The following is a 23,340-nucleotide window of genomic DNA, read 5'->3' on the forward strand; positions in this document are numbered from 1 at the left end:
TTATTTTTCTAGGGCTATTAGATTAGGTGTAATTGTTTTTATTTTAGATAATTTTGTTTAATATTTTTGTAATTTAGTATTTTTTGTAATTTAGTGTTTGTTATTTTTTGTAATTGTAGATTAATTTTTTTTAGTAGTGTTGGCTTTTTTTAATGTGTAATTTAATTTATTTAATTGATAGTTATTTTAATTTTAGTATAATAGTTATGTTAGGCGGATTGTTAGTTTAAACTTAGGTTTTTTTAATTTCCCAGGTAAGTTTTTATTTATTTTAAGATAGGGATCTTATAATTTTAATTTAAAGTTAGGGGGTTGTTAGGTTTAGGGGTTAATATTTTAATTTAGTTTTTGGCGATGTGGGGGGCTGTCGGTTTAGGGGTTAATAGGTTTATTTAGTGGCAGTGATTTGGGAGGCCAGAGGTTTAGGGGTTAATAACTTAATTTAGTGGCGGCGATGTCGGGGAGCGGCGGAATAGGGGTTAATATCTTTATTATAGTGTGGGTGATGTCGGGGAGCGGCGGAATAGGGGTTAATAACTTTATTTAGGTGTCGGCGATGTCAGGCGGAAGATTAGGGGTGTTTAGATTTGGGGTTTATGTTAGGGTGTTAAACTTTTTTTCCCCATAGACATCAATGGGGTTGTGTTACGGCGATCGCCATTCCGCACTTCAGTTGTTAGTTTATTTTCCAACACGCTCTCCCCATTGATGTCTATGGGGAAAGCATGCACGAGCACGTCAAAGCAGCGCTTGGATTTTGTTCGATATGGAGCTCATTGCCACCATATCGCACGCACAAGGCGGCTTTTCAAAAACTTGTAATGGCAGCGCTATGGAGGGTGAAATAACACATTTTTTGTTGCCTACATTCCCCAAGGCAGAACATAGAGTGATCTGAGATGTCATCGCAGAAAATGCAGCATGTCTGCAGAAAGAACAGGAACTGTTAGCACTTTAACTTTTCAGTGCTGCTCCACATTAGGCTGTTCTTTTTAAACAGAGCGGTTCTCTGACTGCATTGTATAAGTTTTCCTTAACACAGTGCACCCAGAGCAAAGTGCTTTTTGAAGACAACAGTCAAATATGCAGTAGTGCATTGATGTCTGGCTCTGAGATTTTTGCAAGCTCGTTCACTAGCTTTTCACAGTCTGCAAAGCTGTTTTTCTCTGAATGTAAGATGTTTGTATGAACAATGTAATATTTGTATTACTACATTTCTATGTTCGACTAAGAGAAAAGGAAACAAATGAATTCAAGAGACATTTTACAATTACTTTTTTTGTCTGCAGCTAATTTGCAATGCAATTTTTTATTACTGCACTAGATTATACAACTTTAAATATTGCTTTATTCTCCAGTTAACCAACACATTGCTATTGATCTGGTGCTTTAGTGTAACCGACAATTTAACAATTTTATTTTATTTAAAAATGACCTGCAGAAAAATTTTCACTAAAAAAAATCTCATCGCAGAAAGTTAAGAAAAGTTCTGTCTCTGGGCCTACATTTCACACCCTCTATAGTGCAAAATGTGTAATCTAGGTGTATAATAGCTCATATATCCCCGATGGTCACCTCCTTACTTGATCTCACCTAAGTTTTACCTTATTATCTGCCCCAACATTGAACACTCATAGCGCTCTCTCTTTCAAAACCTTTAAAGACTACTACATATCTAGAATTGACCTACTATAAAGTCAGCACAATAAATCTATACAACAGATCCTAGAGCGCCTTGTTCCCTTCACATTTCATATTTTATTAATCCTGCTATATTCTTTCAACTATATACCAAGGTCCAAGAGTGACCATATTTAACATTAGTGCACCTCCTCTAAACCATTTCGAATTCATAGGCACATGAGTGGCCCTTTGAAGCATTAGAGGTGCATTTATCCAATATATAAATGAGGTTCCACTTATTTGGTTCAGTAGTAGCATGATAGATAGAGATGTATTGACCTTCTGTATACGCACAGTCTTCTACTTGCTGTCTTGTGTGTAACGGAAAAACAATGTGTGATGTACCCACTTTATATGCTATTGGACTCTTGTCTATTGTTACATATTTGTACAACCTCAATAAAAACAAATAATAAAAATTAAAAAAAATGGGTGTTGTTTTTGGCCCCTTTGGTCGGGGTTGCATATGGCGTCCAATCACAAAAGGTTCACTAGTTGAATTCAACAGACTGTCCATGCTATTCAGCAGAGTTCATAGGTGTTGCCCAGATTGTGGTGTCATTGGTGGGTGGAGCTTGGCTGCCGTTTCGGGGTGGACAGAACCAATGTTCATTTTAAAATAACTTTTTAACCGTTCCTGCTGCATAATATGGAAGGGGCTGCAAGATGACTAAGATGTAGACTGTCCCTTTAAGCACAAACTATTCTTCCATTCCATATTATGATAATAAAATAAATAACCATAAATGCTTTAAAAAAACAAAACAAAACAATCCTCATACCATGACATAAAGAGGTTTGCATACGCCGGGGCCCTTGGAGAACCCTTAATATGTATTCTCAAATAAAAAATAATTATGCGCTAGACATATGTTCAACAGTTCAATAATTAATTCTATTGGAGGACCAGTATAATTTTGATAAGAGGACAACTTTATTCTTACTGACTCGAGACCCAGACTATGGGGAATAATAGTGTAAAGACTGGCCACATCTAATGTTAAGAGTATCACATTTTTGGCAAAAGATTTGTCTCTCAGGATTCTGATAAGTTCAATGGAATCCAAGAGAAAGACTCTTGTTTTCCTAATTGTGCATTGTAAGAAATAATCCACATATTGGGCCACACTCTAATAGAGTGACCTGATAGCGGACACAATGGTGTGTCCCAGGGGTCTTTGAGAATCTTTACGTATTTTGTGGATACTATAAATGAATGTATATCTGGAGTGGTCAGAAATGTGTGTATGGTCTCATCAATTTACCCACTTTGAAGGGCCATTAGTAATATTTTGTCCAATGCTATTTTGAATTCCTTAGTCGGATTTTTAGATAAAACTCTATAATTTTAAAATTCTAAGAACATATTTACAGAATATTGGAATGTAAGATATTTATTGTAAATACATAGTTAAACACTTTATTAAATATAAATGTTGCATAAATATATTTTTGCATGTTTTCATCTGCTTAACTGTATACACATATATATATATATATACATATAAACACATAAATACATATATACACACTTATAGACAGATAAATGTCTGTAAATATATATATTTATATTGTCAGGATCATTTCTTTCATGCCTCTGGCCCATCCCACTTTCCCTTTAAGTCTTACGCTCATTTTTACTCAGGTGCTTAGAATTTTGTGATTGTAGTTACAGCACGCTAGCTTCATTCCTAAACTCATCCAGTCTGCATTAACTTGTTCCTGGATTTATATCGTATGCTGAATCTGAGCACCATTTCAAAACCTATCCGGATTGTTTGTATGTTCCTGTTAAGTATTCTATACACCTACCTAAAGCCGTTTACCCAGGGATCTTCCAGTACTTATACTACCGCAGCTCCTACTTTCTGTGTAAACTGATTCCTGCCTCTCAGCTTCCTGTATCTTCGCCACTACCGCTGAACTCTGTACGTTCTACCTAAATCATCTACAGACTCACCTCATATCATCTAGCGGTAATCTTCTATCAACTTGTCTGCCGTCATCTATTCTAAAGATAGGAATATTCCTTTGACTCACTGTACATTCTGTGTATGGACTTTGGCTCTGCCCCTCTAGCGACGTCATACTAGGAGAAGGTCCTTACAAGCCTCTGATGGTATCGGATCAGTGCCGATTGAGATTAATCCCAGCAGCAGCCTATTACTTTGTGCCTGATCTGTTTCATTTTATAAGAGACTTTGTATCTAGTTTTTCACAGGATTGAACCTATTTTATAGTCTAGCATTCCTGATACTGTTTTGAATATTTCACTGCACGATATTGGATTAATTTCACTATTGGCAATTATCACTACTTTTACAATAAGTAGTCTAATACAGTCAGAAGTGATACAAACAACCACTTTTAAGGTATACGATTGACAGAATAGTTCTGCAGTTGAGTTCCTATTTTTCTAACAACTATATCATTATATATATATATATATATATATATATATATACATACATACATACATACATACATACATACATAGAAAAAACATAATTTATGCTTACCTGATAAATTTATTTCTCTTGTAGTGTAGTCAGTCCACGGGTCATCCATTATTTATGGGATTATATCTCTTCCCCAACAGGAAGTTGCAAGAGGATCACCCAAGCAGATCTGCTATATAGCTCCTCCCCTCACATGTCATATCCAGTCATTCGACCGAAACAAGACGAGAAAGGAGAAACCATAGGGTGCAGTGGTGACTGGAGTTAAATTAAAAAATTTTGAACTGCCTTAAAAGACAGGGCGGGCCGTGGACTGACTACACTACAAGAGAAATAAATTTATCAGGTAAGCATAAATTATGTTTTCTCTTGTTAAGTGTAGTCAGTCCACGGGTCACCCATTACTTATGGGATACTAATACCAAAGCTAAAGTACACGGATGAAGGGAGGGACAAGGCAGGAACTTTAAACGGAGGGAACCACTGTCTGAAGTACCTTTCTCCCAAAAATAGCCTCCGAAGAAGCAAAAGTGTCAAATTTGTAAAACTTTGAAAAAGTGTGAAGTGAAGACCAAGTCGCAGCCTTGCAAATCTGTTCAACAGAAGCCTCATTTTTAAAGGCCCAGGTGGAAGCCACAGCTCTAGTAGAATGAGCTGTAATTCTTTCAGGAGGCTGCTGTCCAGCAGTCTCATAGGCTAAACGTATTATGCTACGAAGCCAAAAAGAGAGAGAGATGGCCGAAGCCTTTTGACCTCTCCTCTGTCCAGAGTAAACGACAAACAGGGAAGAAGTTTGACGAAAATCTTTAGTTGCCTGCAAATAGAACTTCAGGGCACGGACTACGTCCAGATTATGCAAAAGTCGTTCCTTCTTTGAAGAAGGGTTAGGACACAATGATGGAACAACAATCTCTTGATTGATATTCCTGTTAGAAACTACCTTAGGTAAGAACCCAGGTTTAGTACGCAGAACTACCTTGTCTGAATGAAAAATCAGATAAGGAGAATCACAATGTAAGGCAGCTAACTCAGAGACTCTTCGAGCCGAGGAAATAGCCACCAAAAACAGAACTTTCCAAGATAACAGCTTAATATCAATGGAATGAAGGGGTTCAAATGGAACGCCTTCAAGGACATTAAGAACTAAGTTTAAGCTCCACGGCGGAGTAACAGTCTTAAACACAGGCTTAATCCTAGCCAAAGCCTGACAAAAAGCCTGAACGTCTGGAATTTCTGCCAGACGCTTGTGTAGAAGAATAGACAGAGCAGAAATCTGTCCTTTTAACGAACTAGCGGATAAGCCCTTTTCTAAACCCTCTTGTAGAAAAGACAATATCCTAGGAATCCTAACCTTACTCCATGAGTAACTCTTGGATTCGCACCAATACAAATATTTACGCCATATCTTATGGTAAATTCTTCTGGTAACAGGTTTCCTAGCCTGTATTAGGGTATCAATAACTGACTCCGAGAAGCCACGCTTTGATAGAATCAAGCGTTCAATCTCCATGCAATCAGCCTCAGAGAAATTAGATTTGGATGGTTGAAAGGACCCTGAATTAGAAGGTCCTGCCTCAGAGGCAGAGACCATGGTGGACAGGACGACATGTCCACTAGGTCTGCATACCAGGTCCTGCGTGGCCACGCAGGCGCTATCAGAATCACTGATGCTCTCTCCTGTTTGATCTTGGCAATCAGTCGAGGCAGCAGTGGAAACGGTGGAAATACATAAGCCATCTGGAAATCCCAAGGGGCTGCTAGAGCATCTATCAGCGCCGCTTCCGGGTCCCTGGACCTGGATCCGTAATGAGGAAGCTTGGCGTTCTGGCGAGACGCCATGAGATCCAGATCTGTTTCGCCCTAACGATGAATCAGTTGAGCGAAGACCTCCGGATGAAGTTCCCACTCCCCCGGATGAAAAGTCTGGCGACTTAGAAAATCCGCCTCCCAGTTCTCCACGCCTGGGATGTAGATTGCTGACAGGTGGCAAGAGTGAGACTCTGCCCAGCAAATTATCTTTGAGACTTCCAACATCGCTAGGGAACTCCTGGTTCCCCCTTGATGATTGATGTAAGCCACAGTCGTGATGTTGTCCGACTGAAATCTGATGAACCTCAGAGTTGCTAACTGAGGCCAAGCTAGAAGAGCATTGAATATCGCTCTTAACTCCAGAATATTTATTGGGAGGAGTTTCTCCTCCTGAGTCCATGATCCCTGAGCCTTCAGGGAATTCCAGACTGCGCCCCAACCTAGAAGGCTGGCGTCTGTTGTTACAATCGTCCAATCTGGCCTGCGAAAGGTCATCCCCTTGGACAGGTGGGGCCGAGAAAGCCACCATAGAAGAGAATCTCTGGTCTCTTGGTCCAGATTTAGTAGAGGGGACAAATCTGAATAATCCCCATTCCACTGACTTTGCATGCACAATTGCAGCGGTCTGAGATGCAGTCGCGCAAATGGTACTATGTCCATTGCCGCTACCATTAAGCCGATTACTTCCATGCACTGAGCTACTGACGGGTGTGGAATGGAATGAAGGGCACGGCAAGCATTTAGAAGTTTTGATAACCTGGCCTCCGTCAGGTAAATTTTCATCTCTACAGAATCTATAAGAGTCCCTAGGAAGGGAACCCTTGTGAGTGGTACTCTTTTCCACGTTCACCTTCCACCCATGCGATCTCAGAAATGCCAGAACTATCTCTGTATGAGACTTGGCAGTTTGAAAACTTGACGCTTGTATCAGGATGTCGTCTAGGTACGGAGCCACCGCTATGCCTCGCGGTCTTAGTACCGCCAGAAGTGAGCCCAGAACCTTTGTAAAGATTCTTGGAGCCGTAGTTAACCCGAAGGGAAGAGCTACAAACTGGTAATGCCTGTCTAGGAAGGCAAATCTTAGGTACCGATAATGATCCTTGTGAATCGGTATGTGAAGGTAGGCATCCTTTAAGTCCACAGTGGTCATGTACTGACCCTCTTGGATCATGGGTAGGATGGTTCGAATAGTTTCCATTTTGAATGATGGAACTCTTAGGAATTTGTTTAGGATCTTTAAGTCCAAAATTGGTCTGAAGGTTCCCTCTTTCTTGGGAACCACAAACAGATTTGAATAGAATCCCTGCCCCGTGTCCTGTTTGCGGAACCGGGTGGATTACCCCCATTAGTAAGAGGTCTTGTACACAGCATAGAAACGCCTCTTTCTTTATTTGGTTTGCTGATAACCTTGAAAGATGAAATCTCCCTTGTGGAGGAGAAGCTTTGAAGTCCAGAAGATATCCCTGAGATATGATCTCCAACGCCCAGGGATCCTGGACATCTCTTGCCCAAGCCTGGGCGAAGAGAGATAGTCTGCCCCCCACTAGATCCGTTTCCGGATAGGGGGCCCTCTCTTCATGCTGTCTTAGGGGCAGCAGCAGGTTTTCTGGCCTGCTTGCCCTTGTTCCAGGACTGGTTAGTTTTCCAGCCCTGTCTGTAACAAGCAACAGCTCCTTCCTGTTTTGGAGCGGAGGAAGTTGATGCTGCTCCTGCCTTGAGGTTACGAAAGGCACGAAAATTAGACTGTTTGGCCTTTGATTTGGCCCTGTCCTGAGGTAGAGCATGGCCCTTACCTCCCGTAATGTCAGCGATAATTTCTTTCAAGCCGGGCCCGAATAAGGTCTGCCCTTTGAAAGGAATATTAAGCAATTTAGATTTAGAAGTCACGTCAGCTGATTAGGATTTAAGCCATAGCGCTCTGCGCACTTGGATGGCAAATCCGGAGTTCTTAGCCGTAAGTTTGGTTAAATGTACGACGGCATCAGAAACAAATGCGTTAGCTAGCTTAAGTGCTTTAAGCTTGTTCATAATTTCATCCAATGGAGCTGTGCGAATGGCCTCTTCCAGAGACTCAAACCAGAATGCCGCCGCAGCAGTGACAGGCGCAATGCATGCAAGGGGCTGTAAGATAAAACCTTGTTGAACAAACATTTTCTTAAGGTAACCTTCTAATTTTTTATCCATTGGATCTGAAAAAGCACAACTATCCTCCACCGGGATAGTGGTACGCTTAGCTAAAGTAGAAACCGCTCCCTCCACCTTAGGGACCGTCTGCCATAAGTCTCGTGTGGTGGGGTCTATAGGAAACATTTTCCTAAATATGGGAGGAGGGGAAAAAGGCACACCGGGTCTATCCCACTCCTTGCTAATAATCTCTGTAAGCCTTTTAGGTATAGGAAACACGTCAGTACACACCGGTACCGCATAGTATCTATCCAACCTACATAATTTTTCTGGAATTGCAACCGTGTTACAATCATTCAGAGCCACTAATACCTCCCCTAGCAATATGCGGAGGTTCTCAAGCTTAAATTTAAAATTAGAAATCTCTGAATCCAGTCTCCCTGGATCAGATCCGTCACCCACAGAATGAAGCTCTCCGTCTTCATGTTCTGCAAATTGTGACGCAGTATCGGACATGGCTCTCACATCATCAGCGCGCTCTGTCCTTAACCCAGAGCTATCACGCTTGCCTCTTAATTCTGGCAATTTAGATAATACTTCTGTCATAACAGTAGCCATGTCTTGCAAAGTGATTTGTAAGGGCCTCCCTGATGTACTTGGTGCCTCAAAATCACGCACCTCCTGAGCGGGAGGCGAAGGTACTGACACGTGAGGAGAGTTAGTCGGCATAACTTCCCCCTCGTTGTCTGGTGATAATTTCTTTGCATGTAAAGACTGACTTTTATTCAAAGTTACATCAATGCATTTAGTACACAATTTTCTATGGAGCTCCACATTGGCCTTCATACATAGTGAACAAACAGATTCATCTGTGTCAGACATGTTTAAACAGACTAGCAATGAGACTAGCAAGCTTGGAAAATACTTTTCAAATAAATTTACAAGCAATATAAAAAACGCTACTGTGCCTTTAAGAAGCACAAAAAGCTGTCACAGTTGAAATAACAATGAACCAAATTAGTTATAGCAACCAAATTTTCACAGTAAATGTATTAAGTTAGCAAAGGATTTCACCCACCAGCAAATGGATGATTAACCCCTTAATACCCAAAAACGGATAACAATTTAATAATTAACGTTTTTATCACAGTCAAACACACAGTCACAGGTCTGCTGTGACTGATTACCTCCCTCAAAATGAATTTTGAAGACCCCTGAGCTCTCTAGAGACGTCCTGGATCATGGAGGATGAAGTAGGAAGATTGTGACTGAATTTTTACTGCTCAAAAAAGCGCTAAAATAGGCCCCTCCCACTCATATTGCACAGTGGGGAAGCTCAGTTAACTGTTTCTATGCAGAAACAAAAGTTAGCCATGTGGTAAAAATCATGCCCCAATAAGTTTTATCACCAAGTACCTCACAAAAAACAATTAACATGCCAGTAAACGTTTTGAACATACATTTTAAAAGTTATAAAGTGTTATTAATAAGCCTGCTACCAGTCGCTTTTACTGCAGTTAAGGCTCACACATTACTTCAGTATTAACAGTATTTTCTGAGTCAAATTCCATTCCCTAGAAAAATACTTCAGTGTACACACACTCCTCAGCCTAATACCAGTCGCTACCACTGCATTTAAGGCTGTACTTACATTACATTGGTATCAGCAGTAATTTCTCAGTCAATTCCATTGCTTAGAAAAATAATTTACTGCACATACCTCGTTTGCAGGGGGGCCCTGCATGCTATTCCCCTCTTCTGAAGTTACCTCACTCCTCAGAATGTGCGAGAACAGCCAGTGGATCTTAGTTACGTCTGCTAAGATCATTGAAAACGCAGGCAGATTCTTCTTCTAATGCTGCCTGAGAACAAACAGCACACTCCGGTGCCATTTAAAATAACAAACTTTTGATTGAAGAAATAAACTAAGTTTAAAAACACCACAGCCCTCTCACAACAACCTATCTTTAGTTAGCTTGCAAGAGAATGACTGGGTATGACATGTGAGGGGAGGAGCTATATAGAAGATCTGCTTGGGTGATCCTCTTGCAACTTCCTGTTGGGGAAGAGATATAATCCCATAAGTAATGGATGACCCGTGGACTGACTACACTTAACAAGAGAAAAAGGCAAGCAAAGGTCTTTAACATAGACATACTTACATATACCTGTCTAAACATGTCTAACACCTGAGACCTCATATATTTGAGCCCTTATAACTTTTTTATGTAATATTATTTTTTATTTTATTTTATTAGATGTTGTTATTATGAGTGTAATTGTACTTTTAAATTATTTTTTTGTGTAACTTTTTAGTCAGCATAACAGTTAACCAGAGCTCTGAAGTTCAACTCGTAATACATGCGCTACTTCTGACGTGTGCAAAGAGCTGCAATATACCTTTTATCACTCACCACAGTTAGAGCGCCACTCGTTATCTAGCCCTGTGAGTTGTTTTATCAGCTCATTTATAACTGTTTCAAACTGGCCTCAGTAGGGGATACACAAAACAAATAACTTGCGTGTCAATCTAGGTTAACCAAGTTTCAACTTTAAAGTGAAGGTCAATTTAGATGAATCGCTGCCCGGTTTTTCATAATCCTATTTAAAAAAAAGGGCATTTTTAATTCATCAAAATTGACATTTCACTCTTTTTCTTCAAATTCCTACCTTTTTTTTTTTTAATCATAAATTTTTATTGAGACAAACTTTAAATTAACATAGTAATGCCTTTGGGAACATTATAAAGAGATCTAGAATGATTTGACATAGCGAATATACAATAAAAATACTGTACAGTGATCATGCAAGGAAATAGGCAATATATATAAGACAACTAGTCTCATTTTCAATGAGGGATGTTAGGAAGGATAAAATAAGTAGTTATGTCTGCAAAGAGTGATGGGATGATACTGATAATTTTTAACTCAGGAAAATGATGCTGGACGGAACGGGTATGGACTAGGTCCGTTTCCGTTGTCAAAAACTAGAGAGGGTTGATATATAGAAGAGTATGTCAAAGGTTTAGGTTACTTGCGCAGACAAGTTATTGTTAAAATGGTGAGGGGAGGGGGGAGACAGCGGTCCAGAGCCGCTTTGGTTAAAAACAAATAAGGAGGGGAAAAATAGTTTGGTAAGAGAAAGTAATGGCTTGTGAGAGAGTATCTGGAAAAATAGTAGGTATATGTATGCGTATGGTATGGATGGGGGGGGGGGGCGGAGCCAAGAGTGTGCCACCCACTAAGTGAGTGGAGGGATTAATCAGAGGGTAGCAAAAATCCAGATGGGGATTTCTAGAAGGAACGTATAATGAGGGGAGATGAGTGAGCCGGAACAATAGCAAGGAAAAAGATGTCAAAGAGCAGGGGAGTGACATGCACCACGCACCCTCAGTCATGAGTGATGAGTTAATAGGACAGGAACATAAGACGAAGTGTTTATATGAGTTCTGAGGAAGTGACAGCAAGGGGGAGGTCCCAGTTGAGATATATAGGGAATATGAATAGTGGTATGTCAGCTAAGGGGAAGCGCACCAAAAGGGGTGAATGGTGAGTAAGAAAGTGTGGAATAGATTTGTGTGTGAGGTAATGTGGCACAGTAAAGTACATCATATACTATTCCTAAACATATAGGGAAGGGGGAACCAATGTAAATAAGAGAACAGACATTCCTTATTAAATCAACTTAGTATGAACCCAGGGAATAGAACAAATCATGAAATATTAATAACTAAGCATAAATCCTATCTAGTAAGCGTCCATCATGTCGGTTACCTGTTCAAACACATGAGGAGTTCTGCAATGTTCATTTGAAAACAACTTGTAAAGAAGCAATATGTCATGAGAGGGAAATAGAAAAACATAACAAGACAATCAGGCTTAATAATATATAACGCTATATGCATAGAATATAAACAAGTCTGTGAGGCATATAGAGACAAGGCCGGGGGCTATACATAGAGTAAGATATGTACCCGTACGTGAGCTCCCGGCTTACCTGATTGAAGGTCATCAAATGAAGCAGTCTTGCAAAAGAAAAGGGAGGATTCAGGAGTGGAAAAAGAGTAAGATATGTACCCGTGAGTACACTCCGAACCACCACAGGTCCCCGGGTAGTTGACTCACCAAACTGCGAGATCAAGTAACATTCCAAAAAACAAGGACCGCGATGCTGTGATATAGACAAAAAGCGTCTGCCAAATTATTAGGGTCTCTCTATTTCTGTGCCTGAAGAGGTTGAGTTCTGAGGATGCCAGGCTGGAACTGAAGCATCAAGTCTGTTTATGCCTCCTTGAGTCTTGGAAGGAGGGTCTGGAGGGTCTGGAGCCCCCGAGAGTTCCAGGGTATTGAGTAACTTCATGCCTTGTTCTATGGATGAGATGGTGTACGTGCGATCTTGGTGTTGAACAAACAGTTTAACAGGGAAACCCCACCTGTACTTGATTTTATGTTGTCTCAAAGCTAAAGTAAACTGATGGAAAGTTCTCCTTTTAGCCAGTGTATGCAGAGAGAGGTCTGGAAAAATTTGTAGCTTTTGATAGGGCTCCTTTAGAGGCTTGTTGGCAAAGGAGGCACGCATGATTCTCTCTTTGGTGGTATAATAGTGTAGGCGCAGGATGACGTCCCTGGGGGTGTCAGCAGTGGAGTTGCGGGGGCGCGTGGCCCTGTGTGCTCTATCAATCAACAAGTCCTGTTCAGAGGTTGTGTTCAAAATGGACTTGAAGAATGTGATTAGGTAATTCTGTAGTTCAGATGAGGAGATATCTTCGGGAATGCCTCTAATCCTAAGATTATTACGGCGAGACCTATCTTCTATGTCTGCCATTTTGGTCTCTAAATCAGAGATTTGCTCCGCAAGGCTTTGTGAGTAAGCCAAGAGATTGGAGTGGTCCGTTGCTAAATCCTCATGCTTTCTTTCTAAGATCTCTGTCCTCTCTCCCAGTGAGGAAATCTCTCGTTTCAATTCGCTCACAGATTGACGAAGTTCCTGTCTGAGAGAAGAGTGGTGAATGTCCATTTTATCTGTAAGGATTTTGATGGTTTCAAGAAATGTAGATTGTGAGAGAGCAGTTTTATCTTTGCGGGAGGAGCCTAATTTAGCACCTTCTGAGGTCAGAGCTATAGAGTCTCTGGAGTCTTCCTCCGAAAGATCTGGATCAGATAGCTGTTTGCTATGAAAGTGGTCAGTAAGAGTCCTCTTAGGGTTATCTTGATGTTTAGTCTTTCTTTTAGCTGAGTGCGCCATAGTGAAAAGAGAGAAGTCACCTAGCCTCTCAGTAAATATGTTCCTGATATAATTGATAGCTGGGGGGGGCGATAGGCAAGCACTCTTAGAGCATGATGCCTCAGCCCTCCATCACAGTTCTAAATCCTTGATGAAGAAAGGGTCACAGATGTCTAGTTGCAGTGATGAGGGTGAGCTCTCGTAAAGCCTACTGATGAGATATTAAAAGTGGCCCCTCTCCAGGGACAATGCCACCTCTGGGCGAGACCGGGAAAAGGAAGGTGGGTATGACCCGCAGAGCAAGGTGTCTGCGGGAAAGGGGGGAGAGGGAGCTCACCACCAGATAGGATAGGCAGAGGTGATCTATTTGCTAGTGAGTCCAGCAAAACTATACACTGAAGTATGATACTGGATAGGCCTAGGGTGGAAAGGCCTCTGAAAGGTAATAGTAAGGAGTTTTAGTCTTCTCTCTCCTCTCCTTCCTCTATCCTTCCGTACACTCTCTTTCTTCTCTCTTTCTTCTTCTCCCCTCTTCTCTACTCCCTCACTCCTCTCTCCTCTTTCTCCCCCTCTCCTTTCCTCCTTGCTTCTTCACTCTCTCTGTTTCTTCCTCAAACCTTCCTTATTCTTCTATCTTGGTCCACATCCAAAAAACTTACATGACCAGCCTAATTGTTGTAATAAAGCAGCGTCAGTGAGGAAAATTATCGTGTAGATGAGCTATGATGTGAGAGCGTGATCCGTGAGAGGGTTTTACTCAGGAGGGTGTAATATCTCAGGTTATGAGAGAGAAAAATAAAACAGAAAGTAAAAAGACTTGCTTTTTCTAGCTGACTCTCTTGGAGTTAGATATCAGCAATAGGGTTTTGGGCTTATGTGAAAATTTCAGCAGTAATTTATAGTGCCTGCAAAGGGAGGCTTAATGTTAAGCTAATGAGGCTTTGAAGATTAGGGTACTGGATCTGCTGCATAGGGGTTTGCCCTGCGTTAAATTATGGGAGATATTTCTCACTTTCCAAACAGTATGTGTGCGTATGTGAGCTGGGGACTGGAGTACTGTGGAGGTCAACTATGAGCCAGGAGTCACTCTGCTTTTAAGCAAATTTTTGTATATATTCAGTTTGCAGTAGGTGATCTGCAATTGCTTGGTGTCTTGAGCCACTTCACTAAACAGGATCTTCCTGTCAAGCCCACCTGCTAGTTAAAAAGGTAGCGTACAAATCTAATAGCCTCAGACCTCTGTCACTGCATTAGCATAATATGTTCCCAACAAATGAGTTCAAAGGCAAATATTATGGGTATGGGGAGACTGAATCAATATCTGAGGTTGTCCCTTAGCACCTCTATCAGGCAGTTATAATATCTGAAAGGCCAGAAAATTATTCACTAGATGTTCGTTTTTAATATTTGGGGCTGATATGATAAAAGTGCCGTTACCTGAGTCCTCAGTCGCTGTTCCGGAGCAGTTTGTTGTTTTCTATTTTTTTCCCCTTCAATGGCGGCGAGATGGTGCTCCTCTAACCTAGGCTGCAAAATGGCGCTTGTTCGCGCCAAATCAGTGCCGGGAAGATGCGGTCTGTGGGAGCAGGTCCTGGGTCCTCTAGATAGCAGCTGCTGACTGGGTATAAGATAGATCAGGTTCGGAGCTCGGTGTCCTACCGGAATGGTCACCGGATCAATTGCCAAGAAAGGGTTCAGCTGTTAGACGGCTGGCTGTTCAGCTCCCACTCTCCCCTAATCCGTCTGCTGCGTCTCTCTGCTGTACCGGAGCGGAGCCCCGACCCTCCAAATTCCTACCTTTTAATCTTCATAGCCGCTCCAGCGATTCCCCCGGCCGTCTTCATACGTCACAAATGATGAATCCAGCTTCCTCCAATCACAGCTTCCCCCCTGGGGGGATCTTGGCCTGAGGCAACACCGTGATTGGAGGAAGCCGGATTCGTCATTTTGATGAATTAAAGTGCCCTTTTTTTTAATAGGATTATTATAAACTAGGAACCGATTCATCTTGACCTTCACTTTAAAGTCATTTGAAACCCAAAACAATTATTTTGTGATGCAGACAGAGTATAGAACTTTAAAAAAAAATCTAATTTACTTCTATTATCAAATGTGTTCCTGTGTTATTCTTTTTTGAAGAGACACCTAGGTAGGTGTCTGGAGCACTACATGGCAGGAAATAATGCTGCCATCTAGTGCTCTTGTGCATTTATAACATTCTTTTCTACACAACATCTTTTTATTTTCAACTTTTAATATGAGCGCAATCCGGCACAAGCAAAAAGCCTCCTTCTAACTAAGTTAACGTGCAAGCAGGAGCACAAAATAGTTCTCCACTCGTAATCTAGCACTTATAGGGATTTTCCAGCCCAAATTGGAAACCTCATGGGTTGATTTTGGTATTGAACAGAAGCTATTTTGTAATATACATGCATTAGCAAAAAGGCTGCTAATAAAAGTTATAGCTGTTTCAAATGTGTATTTAAAGGGACAGTCAAGTCCAAAAACAACTTTCATGATTCAAATAGGGCATGCAAATTTAAACAACTTTCCAATTTATTTTTATCATCAATTTTGCTTTGTTCTCTTGGTATTCTTAGTTGAAAGCTAAAGCTAGGAGGTTCATATGCTAATTTCTTAGACCCTGAAGGCTGCCTCTAAGCTGAATGCATTTTGACCACTAGAGGGCATTAGTTCATGTGTTTCATATAGATAACAGTGAACTCATGCATGTGAATTTACTGAGGATTGAGCACTGATTGGCTAAAAGGCAAGTCTGTCAAAAGAACTGAACTAATGGGGCAAACTGCAGATGCTTAGATACAAGGTAATTACAGAGGTAAAATTTGTATTATTATAACTGTGTTGCTTATGCAAAACTAGGTAATGGGTAATTAAGGGATTATCTATCTTTTAAAACAACAAAGATTCTAGTGTTAACTATCCCTTAGTATTCTCCATGCACCAGCATTTTAAACACAGCATTTTCTCAGAGAGCCTACAGTGCTTGTATCTGCTGATAATGACTCAATTTGTTAATTGCTGACTGATTATCTGAGCAGCTGCATTATTTAAATGTGAGTCCAATGACAAAATCTAGCTATGCTTCACGTGCGCACACAGAGAAAAATGTTAACCCTAAAACAGTTATAAATTTTACTAGAAGCATTTTGGCCAATACATGTACTGTATATTGCAAATATGTTTCAATTCAAAGATGTAATAAATCTATGTGCATTTAAATTTGGACTGGAATGTCCCTTTAATGAGGGTATTGAGGTATATAAACTTACCACATCTAAACTGAAAAGGATACATTTCACACTAGTGGTATCACAACCCTCCAGTTCAGCTAGCAAGTCTCTAGTATCCCTCAAATAAGAGTTACTTTTCTTAATTTATGGTCTTAAAATGTTATCAAGATATAATGTGGTGGCTCAATAGGTCTGCTGGGGGGGGGGGTGTTCTTTGTTTTTGTGTATCTTGGGCAGAGTATAAAATACAGGTGCAACATCATTCTCTTTCACCAGAAACAGAACTAATAATGCCAACATCTTTACATTGTCTATTCTCCTTACTTATCTTCAACCCAGGATTGGTTTGTAGAGGTAAATATACATTTGCTTGAAGAGGATTTGTGTTCTGGTCTTGAAAGATGCCAGTAAACAACGGGTGCACCCAGGCTCTTACATGAGATCTACGCATTGGAATCTTTCAGGACCAGTTTAACGGCAAAATGGAGCATAACCATTACTTATGTGGCATCCATAGAATGGTTCATATTTATCTCAAGACTGTTAGTATGGTGTGTGCTACAGTAGTTGTGAAGAGGTTTGTGTAATGTTGGTATCATGGACTGTATGTAATCTAATATATGTATATAAAATGTAATAAAAAAAAAATGTTTGCCTTCTTGCAGAACCAGAAGCAGAATTGGGCGATGAACAGACTAGCCAAGCAAAAGATCCCTCAGAGATCAATGTTGGGATGCTAAATGGAGGACAACGATTTGATTATGTTCTTCAGGAAAAACCCATTGAGAGTTTTAATGAGTACCTGTTTGCACTGCAGAGCCACCTCTGTTACTGGTAACAAACTCTGGTCACATTATGCTTTACACACACATATTTGTTAAAAAAACTATTTAATGTACTATGCAGGAGTGAAGCAGTTACTACTCTAGTCAATGTTAAAGGGACATAAAATAGTATGAACTAACATAAGTTTCTAAATATATAATGCAACCAAAGCTTACCTGCAAAACAGTTTCTGTTTTAACCCCCATTTACCTCTTTAATTCAGGCATAGTTTTGTTTGCAGCAAGCTCATCCCTGGGCATTTCCATATATGGAAGGTGCTATCCAGGCCATAGCTTCAGCAGAATGCACTCATGCACATGCACGGTAGGGGGCATAGTCACATGACACCTGACTAAAGCAGTGCCTAGTATAGTGCTGAGGCTTTCACAAAGCATGTGACATTATCCCCATGTTAACAAACAAAACTCTTGGCAACAAACAATAGCAGTACCTGCTGTCCCTCCTCAACCCCCCCTACTTGCATAAGTAATTATCCTCGCATGCACACTTTATTTGACACTACAAGGTTTGGAGAAGGACACTGATAAGAAGGGAGCCGGCTACACTTGGCAACACTAAAGTGTAAGTAATTTTGCAGATTTTTGGAAATTGTATTAAAATACTTAGAAGCTTTTTTTACACTTTTTTTCACACACTGTTTAACCTCAGTTGACCCTTTTATAATATGCACATAGCTCAAAATGTTTTATGACACTTTATAGACAGGCAAAAACCCAATTCCTTACACACCTGTTACAGTTTCATTCATATCTCAACAAATTTCCGGAATTAGTTGAGATTTGAGCAAATTGCCAGGTTTGTATATAATCCCAGTCGCCTATTCGAATCAGTTATTGTTTGTAGTGGGAAAATGCAAATTCAGCTACTATCCATTAGAAGCACATCTGTTTCAATAAGGTAAACCACAACAATTACAGACGCAATATAATAAGAACATTTGGTTTTATTTTTACAGTAACATTGGGTAAAAATGAAAAAGCATAGGAAACAGGCTTTTCACTGGGGTTTCTGCGCACAAACAAAGCAAAAGTAAAACCTTATGACCAAAGGAGTCAACACTGATGGCCTAATGTTTGTGAATGCAGTTTTTTTTTTATATATTATGATAATTGCTATCGTAAATCAACATTCTGATAAGTTTAAATGTTTTTCAAGCTACTGTATATTATTCAAAATAGTTAAAGGTTGTGTTTATTTAAATATCAACTGAGCTTGCACAAGTTAAACCTTTTTTTTTTAAATAATCAATGCAAGCATCCAAAATATGCTGTTATAGGTTTTCAAGTGATCTTGTCTGTTGAAGACCAATCATGCACAAGCAATGGCTTTAAATCTCCCCGACCGAAAAAGTCATGGAGGATTGAAATACACCACTTAACAGTTGGTGTATAGGTTAAGAATCAGCGGTGGGATGACTGCTGCTTCTTAAAGGGACAGTCAAGTCAAATAAAAACTTTAATTAATTAAATAGGGAATGTAATTTAAAACAACTTTTCAATTTACTTTTATCACCATTTTTGCTTTGTTCTTTTGGTATTCTTAGCTAAAAGCTAAATCTAGGAGGTTCATATGCTAATTTCTTAGACCTTGAAGACTGCCTCTAATCTGAATGCATTTTGACCACTAGAGGGCATTAGTTCATGTGTTTCATATAGATATCATTGAGCTCATACACGTGAAGTTACCCTGGAGTCAGCAAGTCTGTCAAAAGAACTGAAATAAGGGGGCAGTTTGCAGAGGCTTAGATAAAAGGTAATCACAGAGGTAAAAAACATAATTTATGTAAGAATTTACCTGATAAATTAATTTCTTATATATTGGCAAAAGTCCATGAGCTAGTGACGTATGGGATATACAATCCTACCAGGAGGGTTAAAGTTTCCCAAACCTCAAAATGCCTATAAATACACCCCTAACCACACCCACAATTCAGTTTAACGAATAGCCAAGTAGTGGGTGATAAAGAAATGAGTAAAAAGCACCAACAAAGGAATTTGGAAATAATTGTGCTTTATACAAAAAAATCATATCCACCATAAAAAAGGGTGGGCCTCATGGACTCTTGCCAATATGAAAGAAATGAATTTATCAGGTAAGTTCTTACATAAATTATGTTTTCTTTCATGTAATTGGCAAGAGTCCATAACTAGTGACGTATGGGACAGCAGTACCCAAGATGTGGAACTCCCCACAAGAGTCACTAGAGAGGGAGGGATAAAATAATAACAGCCATTTTCCGCTGAAAAAAATTAATCCACAACCCAAAATATAAGTTTTATTTTCATAATGAAAAGAAAAAACTTAAACATAAGCAGAGGAATCAAACTGATACAGCTGCCTGAAAAACTTTTCTACCAAAAACTGCTTCCGAAGAAGCAAATACATAAAAACGGTAGAATTTAGTAAATGTATGCAAAGAAGACCAAGTTGCTGCTTTGCAAATCTGATCAACTGAAGCTGCATTCTTAAAAGCCCACGAAGTGGAGACTAATCTAGTAGAATGAGCTGTAATTCTCTGAGGCGGGGCCTGACCCGACTCCAAATAAGCCTGATGAATCAAAAGCTTCAACCAAGATGCCAAGGAAATGGCAGAAGCCTTCTGACGTTTCCTAGAACCAGAAAAGATAACAAATAGACTAGTAGTCTTCCTGAAATCTTTAGTAGCTTCAACATAATATTTCAAAGCTCTTACCACATCCAATGAATGTAAGGATCTTTCCAAAAAATTCGTAGGATTAGGACACAAAGAAGGGACAACAATTTCTCTATTAATGTTGTTAGAATTCACAACCTTAGGTAGAAATTTAAATGAAGTCCGCAAAACTGCCTTATCCTGATGGAAAATCAGAAAAGGAGATTCACAAGAAAGAGCAGATAATTCAGACACTCTTCTAGCAGAAGAGATGGCCAAAAGGAACAACACTTTCCAAGAAAGTAGTTTAATGTCCAAAGAATGCATAGGCTCAAATAGAGGAGCCTGTAAAGCCTTCAAAACCAAATTAAGACTCCAAGGAGGAGAGATTGATTTAATGACAGGCTTGATACGGACCAAAGCCTGTACAAAACAGTGAATATCAGGAAGCTTAGCAATCTTTCTGTGAACTAAAACAGAAAGAGCAGAGATATGTCCCTTCAAGGAACTTGCAGATAAACCCTTATCCAAACCATCCTGAAGAAACTGTAAAATTCTAGAAATTCTAAAAGAATGCCAGGAAAATTTATGAGAACACCATGAAATATAAGTCTTCCAAACTCGATAATAAATCTTTCTAGAAACAGATTTACGAGCCTGTAAAATAGTATTAATCACTGAGTCAGAGAAACCTCTATGACTAAGCACTAGGCGTTCAATTACCATACCTTCAAATTTAATGATTTGGAATCTTGATGGAAAAACGGACCTTGCGACAGAAGGTCTGGCCTTAATAGAAGTGGCCAAGGTTGACAACTGGACATCTGAACAAGATCCACATACCAAAACCTGTGAGGCCATGCTGGAGCCACCAGCAACACAAACGATTGTTCCATGATTATCTTGGAAATCACTCTTGGAAGAAGAACCAGAGGCGGAAAGATATAAGCAGGTTGGTAACACTAAAGAACTGCTAACACATCCACCGCTTCCGTCTGAGGATCCCTGGACAGGTATCTGGGTAGTTTCTTTTTTAGATGAGAAGCCATCAGATCCATTTCTGGAAGACCTCACATCAGAACAATCTGAGAAAACACATCTGGATGGAGCGACCCCGGATGTAAAGTCTGACGGCTGAGATAATCCGCTTGCCAATTTTCTATACCTGGGATATGAACCGCAGAAATTAGACAGGAGCTGGATTCTGCCCAAGCAAGTATCCGAGATACTTCTTTCATAGCTTGGGGACTGTGAGTCCCACCCTGATGATTGACATATGCCACAGTTGTGATATTTTCTGTCTGAAAACAAATTAACAGTTCTCTCCTCAACAGAGGCCAAACCTGAAGAGCCCTGAAAATAGCACAGAGTTCTAAAATATTGATTGGTAACCTCGACTCTTGAGGTTTCCAAACCCCTTGTGCTGTCAGAGATCCCCAGACAGCTCCCCAACCTGAAAGACTTGCATCTGTTGTGATCACAGTCCATGTTGGACGAACAAAAGAGGCCCCTTGAACTATACGATTATGATTTAACCACCAAGTCAGAGAGAGTCGAACATTGGGATTAAAGGATATTAATTGTGATATCTTTGTATAATCCCTGCACCATTGTTTCAGCATACAAAGCTGGAGAGGTCTCATATGAAAACGAGCAAAGGGGATCGCGTCCGATGCTGCAGTCATGAGACCTAAAACTTCCATGCACATAGCTACTGAAGGGAATGATTGAGACTGAAGGTTTCGACAAGCTGAAACCAATCTTATTCATCTCTTGTCTGTTAGAGACAGAGTCATGGACACTGAATCTATCCTGAAACTTAAAAAGGTCACCCTTGTCTGAGGAATCAAAGAACTTTTTGGTAAATTGATCCTCCAACCATGTCTTTGAAGAAACAACACTAGTTGATTCGTGTGAGATTCTGCAGAATGTAAATACTGAGCTTAGTACCAAGATATCGTCCAAATAAGGAAACACCGCAATACCCCGTTCTCTGATTACAAAGAGTAGGGCACTGAGAACTTTTAAAAAGATTATTGGAGCTGTCGCTAGGCCAAAGAGAGCGACAAATTGGTAATGCTTGTCTATAAAAGAGAATCTCAGAAACTGAAAATGATCCGGATGAATCGGAATATGAAGATATGCATCCTGTAAGTCTATTGTGGACATATAATGCCCTTGCTGAACAAAAGACAGAATAGTTCTCATAGTCACCATTTTGAAAGTTGGCACTCTTGCATAACGATTAAAAATATTCAGATCCAGAACTGGCCTGAATAAATTTTCTTTCTTTGGGACAATGAATAGATTTGAATAAACCACAGACCTTGTTCCTGAAACGGAACTGGTATGATTACCCCTGAAAGCTCCAGGATCTGAAACACATTTCAGGAAAGCCTGAGCCTTTACTGGATTTGCTGGGATGCGTGAGAGGAAAAATCTTCTCACAGGAAGTCTTACTCTGAATCCTATTCGGTACCCTTGAGAGACAATACTCTGAATCCATTGATTTTGGACAGAATCTGCCCAAATTTTTTGGAAGAATCTTAATCTGCCCCCTACCAGCTGAGCTGGAATGAGGGTTGCACCTTCATGCGGACTTGGGGGCTGGCTTTGATTTCTTAAATGGTTTGGATTTACTCCAACTTGAAGAAGGTTTCTGTTCCTTATTTTGTCGAAAGGAACAAAAACGGAAAGAAGCTTTAGATTTACAACTTATTACCTTGGAAAGAAAGAGATATTAATCTAGACTTAGATACCATGTCAGCATTCCAAGATTTAAGCCACAAAGCTTTCCTAGCTAAAATAGCTAAAGACATAGATTTAACATCAATTTTGATGATATCAAAAATGGCATCACAAATGAAATGATTAGCATGTTAAAGCAAGCGAACAATGCTAGACAAATCAGTTTCTGTTTTCTGTTGCGCTAAACTTTCCAACCAAAAAGTTGATGCATCTGCAACATCAGCCAAATAAATTGCAGGCCTGAGCAGATGACCAGAATATAAATAGGCTTTCCTTAGATAGGATTCAAGTTTCCTATCTAAAGGATCTTTAAAAGAAGTACTATCTTCCATAGGAATAGTAGTACGTTTAGCAAGAGTAGAAATAGCCCCATCAACTTTGGGGACCTTTTCCCAAAATTCTAATCTAACTGCTGGCAAAGGATACGATTTTTTAAACCTTGAAGAAGGATTAAAAGAAGTACCAGGCCTATTCCATTCTTTAGAAATCATATCAGAAGTAGCATCAGGAACTGGAAAAACCTCTGTAATAACCACAGGAGGTTTATAAACAGAATTTAAAC

At 39.9% G+C, this 23,340-nt stretch overlaps 1 protein-coding gene across 1 annotated transcript in view; it reads left to right on the forward strand.

Annotated features, from left to right (window-relative positions):
• The window catches only part of DDHD2 (DDHD domain containing 2), a 658,501-nt gene that overhangs the window by 559,134 nt on the left and 76,027 nt on the right, over positions 1 to 23,340 (forward strand). Inside the window, exon 16 of the mRNA XM_053718087.1 lies at positions 17,218 to 17,386. Coding sequence (XP_053574062.1) covers positions 17,218 to 17,386 — 169 coding nt within the window. The remainder of the gene's footprint in view (positions 1 to 17,217; positions 17,387 to 23,340) is intronic.

The sequence above is a fragment of the Bombina bombina genome, chromosome 6, assembly GCF_027579735.1.
Source record: "Bombina bombina isolate aBomBom1 chromosome 6, aBomBom1.pri, whole genome shotgun sequence".
Taxonomy (NCBI): Eukaryota; Metazoa; Chordata; class Amphibia; order Anura; family Bombinatoridae; genus Bombina; species Bombina bombina.